At 40.8% G+C, this 8305-nt stretch overlaps 1 protein-coding gene across 1 annotated transcript; it reads right to left on the bottom strand.

Annotated features, from left to right (window-relative positions):
• Positions 1-342: 342 nt before the first annotated feature.
• On the bottom strand, positions 343-8305 carry C3H6orf62 (chromosome 3 C6orf62 homolog). The gene is made up of 5 exons (XM_075022855.1): positions 6041-8305; positions 3901-4077; positions 3190-3312; positions 2175-2309; positions 343-1624 (listed from the first exon to the last, which is right to left on the bottom strand). Exons 1-5 carry the CDS (start codon positions 6167-6169, stop codon positions 1499-1501), a joined length of 690 nt encoding a protein of 229 aa, XP_074878956.1. The 5' UTR covers positions 6170-8305; the 3' UTR covers positions 343-1498.

The following is an 8305-nucleotide window of genomic DNA, read 5'->3' as shown; positions in this document are numbered from 1 at the left end:
ATTTTCAACATATTTCTTTGTAACTTAAGGCATTTACTAATGTGAAGTTGCAGCTTTTGGGTGGTGTTTTTCTAAGGAGCTCCAGTTTAACCTGTAGGATGACCAAAGAACTAAAAATATCCATGTACCAATACAATAGTATGCTAGTAATTCAATTATTTCCAACAGCTACTTTTCAGAACAAACATACTGCCCACATACAGGACACCTTTGCCACTAATCTTTGTTAATCTTAATACCATTTTACAGCCTGTACATTTTCAGTGTTTGCAATGGGTGACACTGCCAAGATGCAAGACACCGCTAAAATTCAATTCATAGGATTTCCATAAATAAAACCAGTCATCTTTCACCTAATTTTATTTAAGTTCCAATTTTTTCCAATTCCAAACAAAAGCTAAATACAAGTTTTTAACAGGTAAGCACTAGTTTTATCCAAAGGGAGCAGGCTTATGCAGTTTTACTCCAGTAAAGTACTCAACCCTTAAGCAGAGCCTTCTTTGTCATCAAAACTATACAGTAGTCTTCCTTTTATCATTGCACAATCTTAAAATGTTCTGTCAGAACCAACTTTTGACACTCCAAACACTATTTTACATTGTTTTATAATGTCTATTCCAAAAGAAAAAAACCTCAACGGGTTTTCCATAAGAAATGTTTTAGAAACCAGTATGTCCTGCACAGTTCACCTGCAAGTTTACAAGTCTCAACTCTCAAGAAAAAATAATCCTCTACCAACATTGTTTCTGCAGCTATTATTTTACTTTATTTTTAGCTGCTTTAGCAACTTCAGACTCCAGGTCTGCCTCATCTGTATAAATGCATCCAACTCAAAAAGAATACTTTCATACAGTTATACAGCAACTTGGGGAAAGAGATCCAAAACAAAAGTGCCAGTAAACTTAGACATGGCCCAGCAAAATAAAAGAGGCAAAAACTGCCTACACATTAAATGAGATGCTTTTTTTTAAAGAAAGATTTCTTTCCCGCATTTACCTCCTATTGTAATAGCCACTTTTCTGTTCATTAAAATGAATGATAGTGCTCTTTGATACAATCATTAACAGCAAAGCTATAAGGCTTTTATACCCGTTACATTCACTTCTCACCCTCCAAATACTGATGGTTAACATTATAGATGTTAGGGGGCATGACCAGCACGAATGGGAACACCACCACAAATGATCACTTTGTGCTTTCGGATACATTTGTTTCAGTGTACAGTCCCTTCATTTCACATTTTAGTAAGATGCTGATGCAGTGCAGAAGCGTGCAGAGCACCCTCTCTTTCACAAGGTCCATGCAGAAAACATCTAAAAAAAATTGTAAAGTTCTGAGATACAAATGATAAAAAAAATCCAGGATGATCAAGTTTCACAATGTATAGTGTTCTGAACATGAGTCCATTTTCTTCTAAATTCTGAAAGAATAAAGTGGTGAGGAAAGTGAAAATCCACTGCTGCATTCTGTGATCTTCCCCATTTTGCTGGCCAGTACCTTACTCTGGCATGTAAGGACGGAGGTGATCCTCTATGGTACCAACCGTCCAGTGAGTGAGCTGCTCCTGTGGCAGGTACAGGCAGATGCTGCATACCTTGAAGATTGTAGCTTTGTTTTTTGGAGTCTAGAGGCAAAGAAAACCCAAAGAAAAACTATTAAACATGAAAGTTAACTCAAGACTAATAGGCAGACCCCCTGCAGATCCAGCCCAATTATTAGCTTGCTGCTGGTTGTGGAACCACAGATATTTAAAAGCCACTGTTTCATCTGCATAAACAGCCCAAACTCAAAATTAGTCTGTGACCTGTAATGCCTAAAATATTTTCACTACTCTGTTCATTCTTCACTTGAATAATTTCTGTAGTATCACCCACATTAAGCCAATGTTTTAATTCTTCCAAAACACCATTAAGTCTATTTTAGAACTTACTTAATTTTCAATAAAAGAACATTAAATTCATTCTATGTGAACACATCTGTGGCCCATAACTACTTTTTGCATGTATGAATCCTATTTATACCATAAGGTTCCTCTGAAACTGCTGAAATGCAAGCATGAATGCATGATCAATGTTTCTACTTCAGTATTTTGCAGTAAAATCACTGATGTTCCTAAGAAAAAGTATTTTATCATTAAAAGACACTTGTTTAGAAGAGGGACAAAATAAACTTACCTGCAAGTGCTGTCTGTCAATGAAGAGAAACACTGACTGGTTAGGGTTGTTGACAACAATTCCAGTCTTGTCCTTTCGGCTCAGAACATGCAGAAACTGTTTTTCATAGTCACCGTGATGAAATTCAAACTTGGCCTGCATTGTGTGAGGGAAGGGAATAAAATATTTATTAAGCTAAAGCTCACATTTAACCAATTAATCTTCTTCAATCTGGGGCTTTACCATGACTTTTCTTTCCTTTTCTCATCTATGAAAAGCAGAAAATTGGGGACCACAGCAACACCACCACACTTGAGTCTTGGCACTATTTAAAGCATTACCTAGTTTCATTCTGCCAACATTGACGTTAAGTCATTGCAACAATGGATTAACAATTCAAAGGTACAACTTTAACTGCATGTATAAAACCAGATTTAGCTTGTTGTGGCAAAACATCCCTGTGCATCAACAATACAGCACATTTCTTCCAACAGCTTCCCATTATTGCAGAACCAGCACAGAAAATACATGTAACTGTTCAAAAATCTGAATGTAAACTGCTAAAGCTGGCTACTGAAAAAATAGTCTAAAATGTTTGAAGTTTATTTCAAGGTAAAATTATTATGAAACAATTCCATCTCAGACCCTCTTTCATCTAACAAAATACAGCAACTTAGGAAACTCGCAGACCCTTAATGACACCATCGTATTTAGACAAAGATTCAACTGTACTAAAAACCACATCTAATCCACTTGTACAAATACTAACATCATGCATGTATTTATACATACACGTCATTTGCAAAGGTCCTTCAGATGCTTAAATTTTGGAAGTGCTAATATAACAGTGCATAAAGATAGGAACCAGAATTTGGCATTCAAAACACTGACTACTTGATAAATAAAAACAGACAGCATACTTTAACATCCACAGAAGTCACACACCTTATCAACTTATTGGTTAAGAAAAGACAGTACTTACCTTCCCCTCCAGGTGTAAGTTACTTACTGAAGTTAGAAAAACAAAAACAAATACCTGAACAGGCCTAAAGGGTTCATCAGATCCCTTCCACCGAGAAAACAGGAGACAGACTATCTTCTCAATATCGTTACGAGGCCAAAGAATGAAGTCCATCTCCTGAGTACAGCCAATCACGTCCTGTAAGTAGTAAAGTTCTGTACTTACATTCCCTCCATTATAGCCAAAGATACAGATAAGCAACTTAATCCATACAGGCACATCATTTAAAGGTGGTACTTATTACCATGTTTGTGTAATTTTCCATTTGTATTACTTGTAGCACAACTAAAGTCTTCCTTGTCTTCCACTGAGTTTTAGTATCAGAATCCAGTTAATATAAATTCCAACTTTAAGAAAACATTAGCAAAGACTATCTTCCAATATTCAGAGCAAACCCACTTAGTTGTACAGCAAGTTATTGCAAGAATTAACACATGCCTACTAAAGGACAAGGATGGCAAGAAGATATAATTCCCAAGGCATATTTGAGTGAGACAGATGAAAGGTCAAGCTTGAGCACTACATATTTAAACAGAATTTCAGAACAGAACACATAGGCTGTTAACCCTTCAAACTAGATCCCATAAACACATGCCTGCAGAACCCTCATGCAGAACCCTCATGCAGCACAGGAGAAAAAAAAAAGCAAGATTAGTCTTAAGATTCACAAGGAAAAGCACAAGTGTTGAAAAACTAGAATTCAGCAAGTGTCAAGAGGAACTTTACCCTGCGCATAGACTGGTAGCGGGGTGCATGAAGCTGTACTACATCCTTCTGCAGAAGCTCTAAGGAACTTTCCAAAGAATAGCTGGAATCCCGCACACCTTTCAGGATATTTTCTTCATAATTATTGGTCATGACTGGTATCACTTCAGACACTTCAAAAAGCGCTGACTTCTTCTTCTAAAAAAAGCACAGGTTACATCAAGATTACAATCCCTTCTAGGCAATTATAGGTAACAGTTTATTTCAGAGTTTATGATTTTCTCTTAGCATTCATATATAAAGTGCACATCACAAGTTAGGACTTTGACACAAACCACACTAAAATTTACAGGCAAAATTTTATAAATTAAACAGAATCAGTCCAACAACTTTTTATAAGAAGAAGTTGAAGATGGTTTTGTAGTCTCCAAAGATACAGATTTACATGCCAATCTTGCAAACATTAAAGTTGTATCCAAACATTAACAGAACTGCCCTTTTATCACATAGATTACATGACTTTGGGCTGACCAAGAGCCCTCTGCAAGCTTCTCTTTGCAAATCAAGTAACACTCCCCCCATCCTCATTTCCCCACCCCTGGCCTTTGCAATACTTTAAAGTTGGCCTTCTATGAAAAGTGAAGTCTTTCAATGCCACATTTGGTAGCAGTGTGTGATCAAGATCCAATCTGAAGTTACCTAGAAGGCATAACCTCCTCAAAGGAGGACTATTTTAATCTGCTAAATAACCTTTATGCTGACTACAAATATTTCAGTATCTCTCAAACAAGGCCAAAACATTATGGGGAATTTGGAAGAGTTTTTGTTGTATGTAAAATTGCTTAGAGTTGTATGTCTCCTTCTAACAGTTTTCTTATAGCTCATGAGAACTCTTGACCTATTTAAGAACTACATAGCAGGCAAAGCATATTTTATGAAATAATTCTTCACACCCCCAGCCAGAACATACATAACAGGCAACTATTTGCTGACCAAGCTAGGCTGAGCTGAACTACTTTAAGCAAACTGGTACTGGATGGACATCTTCAGTTCACTGCGATAAGCAAATTTTACGGGATTTAAAACAGGCATTTGCAACAAATTTCTACAAAGCAACCAGGAAGTAGTATGAATGCTCCAACTAAAACTATTAAAGTCATATCATCTAAGAAAATCTAATTGTTACCACTGACTAAACATTCATATTTCTCTTTAAGACTATGAGACAGTACCAAGAAATTACATCCCACTACATCCATCTATGTTTGCACTAGAACTGATGAACAAAAGCAAACTAAACTTGGGAATTTCACGGAAACTTTTCAATTAAGAGTTCAAAGAACAGAGTCTTCATTAAAACACACATAACTATTACAGCAAATGCAAAAACTATACATTTGAGGGGATTAAAGAATTTCAGTGCTTATCTACATGCATTTCGCACATTATGTACCCTGTTGCCACTTGCTTCTATTTTCACTTGTTCATCATTTGTTCAGCTCATTCACTTTGTACAAGCACCTACTTCTCCCCATCTTCTGTGGACGGAAACTCTCCTACAATTCTGGGTCTAATTAGCTTTAGAAATACCACCCTGGCCCAGACACGCAGCATCCAGCAGCAGGCAAGGCAGCCAAGCAAATGAAGACTTCCTCTCTTCCCTCCCCACTCCCTTTCAAAATGGTAGCAGCAGTTTCACATATGCCTGCGTGCTTGGGCCATTTCAGTATTGCATTTTACAACTCCTCCCTTCAACTGCCAGGTCTTAAACGCAGTAACATTAGCAATCGCTCCAGCCAGGTCTCCCTTTCCAACTCCACTGTTCACAGCCAACAATTATGCAATTCAGACCCCAATTAGGCTTAATGAGTTACAGTAACTTCGAAAAATATTTACCCAATGCAGAAGTTACCAAGTAATCATTTAATAAGGCACTAGCACCCTCTGCATTACAAAACTACAAACATACAAAAAGCCAGAACTGCAAACATGAACTAAGTAAATTTTATAGTAATTAGCCATTAAAAAAATGTTAGAAAGTCAATGGAATTTATTAAGGATAAACTATAGGATGCAATCAGGCAGCAAGACTTTGCACAGCGTAGTCAACATGCATTGTAACAGACAACACAGTAAGAGAGAAACATTAAAACCAAGTTACCTTGTCTTTGAACACAAAGGCAATGTACATCTTGAAGTCAAACTGGTCAGCTAAAGATTCTTTTTTCTTTCTAAGCTGAGCACGAAGTCTGTTCAGAGCTTGTTTCTTCCGGGAGTTTGGGTCCCCCATTTTGTAATACAGGTGGTACTAAAGCCTTTGGAAACTGTTGCTAAACTATGGGCACCTTTTCGTAAGACTCAAGTACAACAGAAACAAGTCGTTTTATTCCTGCTAATACGACTGAATAGATAAAACACTAATGTAACCCAAAACCGCACCTCAGGCAATATTTTACGAGAATGTCGTATCGGAGGGGTCAAGAAACAAAGTAAGTAGTTGTCCAGCCATGCTGGACAAGAGGTTTTACAATAAACCAAGAAAAAAAACCCTAAGAATTTTGAAGACAAAAATTTGAACAGTTTAGCCGCAGGAATAAGTGGGTAAGAATGAGAAAAAAAAACAAAAAACAAATCTTATCACAATTTATGTGTACAATAAAAAGCAACTGGCACAAGCCCAATCCATGGGGGGGGTACTTTTGCTCTGCTTACAAAAAAAAAAATGAAGCTGAAATTACAAATTGCGTTTTACCCCAGCCAGATTCATGACTCTACTGATTATTATTCCCAGCTTTCCACTATTGCTATGTTGCCCGTCTTTTTTTTTTGTTCTTTAGAATTATTACACTTGGTGGAGAGCAGAGAAAAGGGTGCAAAGGAGGAGTGCACATCCTGGGAGGTATGACATTTCTCTGCCAACAACAACAACAAAATCAACTACAGACAACACAGTGCTGGTTTGCAGGGGAGCAAAGAGAAAAAACAGCGGAGTCATTTCTAACTTCATCCTGCTCGTCATCAGGCACATCACTGCCCTGAGGCTACTGCTGCCAAAGAGAAGAGGGATCATGATGGCCATAGATGAGGGGCGGGCAGGGGTTCAAGGGACAGTATTATCTCACCTAGAGACTAAAACCCAAATCAGTGCCCCAAACCCGGGCTCCTTTACCAGTGGGAGAGCCCTACATCCCCCAACACCTCACACGCTCCCTGGGCTGCTGATCCCCCGGGGATCCTTCTCTCTCTGCTGCTGCTGCGCTCCACAGCGAGCACAGTTAGCCGAGGCTGTGCATGGCCAATGCTTTTCGCTTCTCCTTAGGCCTCTCTCTACACAAGACGGCAGAGGCTGCAGCAGGCGGCCTGTGCCCAGGGAAACGGGACACCCACAGTAGCACGGCGTCTCCCCTCTCACTTCATGGTCACGACTTGGAAAACATGGAGAGTTTTGCTCCTGCTTTTCTCGCAAAACAGGTTTTCGGTGTCAAAAATTTTTGCGAGGGTTTTTTTTTTTTTTCAATTGCAAGCCTAGGTTGCAATTTTAAACCTCTAAAACACCCTCCCCCCCCAAAAGCAAATCCCCGGTTATCAGGTTATTTTCTTCCTCTCTCCAGACATTTTCCCCCCCAGGTGTTTGATTAGTCGGGGTTAAAAGTTTTTAGGTTAGCAAATTCGTCAGACCAGGTTAAGAAGAGGGGAAAAAGTATTCCCCCTCCTCTCTTGACAAAAAGAAAAAAGAAAGGAAACGGGAAAAAAAGAAAACAAAAAAAAAACAAAAAAAGGAACCCCTCCCAAAACTTCCCCCCCCCACTTAAGCAAGAGACTGAGAAACTCAGGCAAGAGACCGAGACCGTGGCCCGCTCGCTACCCGCAGCCGGCGGGCGCAGGAGGAGCAGTGGAGGCGGCGGCGCTGCTAGCAGCACGGAGAGGAGCCATGTCAAGATAAAGCCACGAAGCCGCGGAGCCCCCCCATCCCTGCTGCAGTGGACACGGTGACCGGGCCGCCCGCTCTGCCGCTGCTCAGCCCCAACCTGGTCCCCATAGTCTAGCTCAGCGCCCCGGTGCCGGGGAGTGGGGAAATGGTGGCGGAGAGAGGAAGAGGAGAAGGAGGAAGAGGCGACGGCGGTGGCAGCAGCGGAAGGAGGAGGAGACGGCGGCGGGTGCCTGCGCTAGTGGCTCCTACGGAGGGCGGCGGGCATAGAGATCCCGGAGCGGCGGCGGCGGAGGACGGGGACGGCCGGGAGAAGGACGAAAGGGCTGAGGCGAGCCTCTCTTCGCCCAGGAGGTCCCGGGACGTCCTCGAAGGCGACGGCAGGAGCGAGCGGCAGCACCTCGGTCTGCGCCTGTGCCTCGGCACGGGAGGGAGCGAGCGCGGAGCGGAGCTGCGCGGCCAGGACCCACCACTCAAAATGGCAGCGCCTGAGTCACA

Source organism: Buteo buteo, chromosome 3 (assembly GCF_964188355.1).
Source record: "Buteo buteo chromosome 3, bButBut1.hap1.1, whole genome shotgun sequence".
NCBI classification, from domain to species: Eukaryota; Metazoa; Chordata; class Aves; order Accipitriformes; family Accipitridae; genus Buteo; species Buteo buteo.
Note: the sequence above shows the minus strand (reverse complement) of the source record. Positions and strands in the feature narration are given on the sequence as shown.

Bases quoted from the DNA above. Each gene is read 5' to 3' on its own strand.
- C3H6orf62 (XM_075022855.1), bottom strand. From the start codon at position 6,169: ATGGGGGACCCAAACTCCCGGAAGAAACAAGCTCTGAACAGACTTCGT. The intron at 3,313-3,900 runs GTAAAGTTCCTC...TACTACTTACAG, and splicing joins GCTACCAGTCTATGCGCAGG to GACGTGATTGGCTGTACTCA. The intron at 1,625-2,174 runs GTAAGTTTATTT...CTTTGCCTCTAG, and splicing joins TTGACAGACAGCACTTGCAG to ACTCCAAAAAACAAAGCTAC.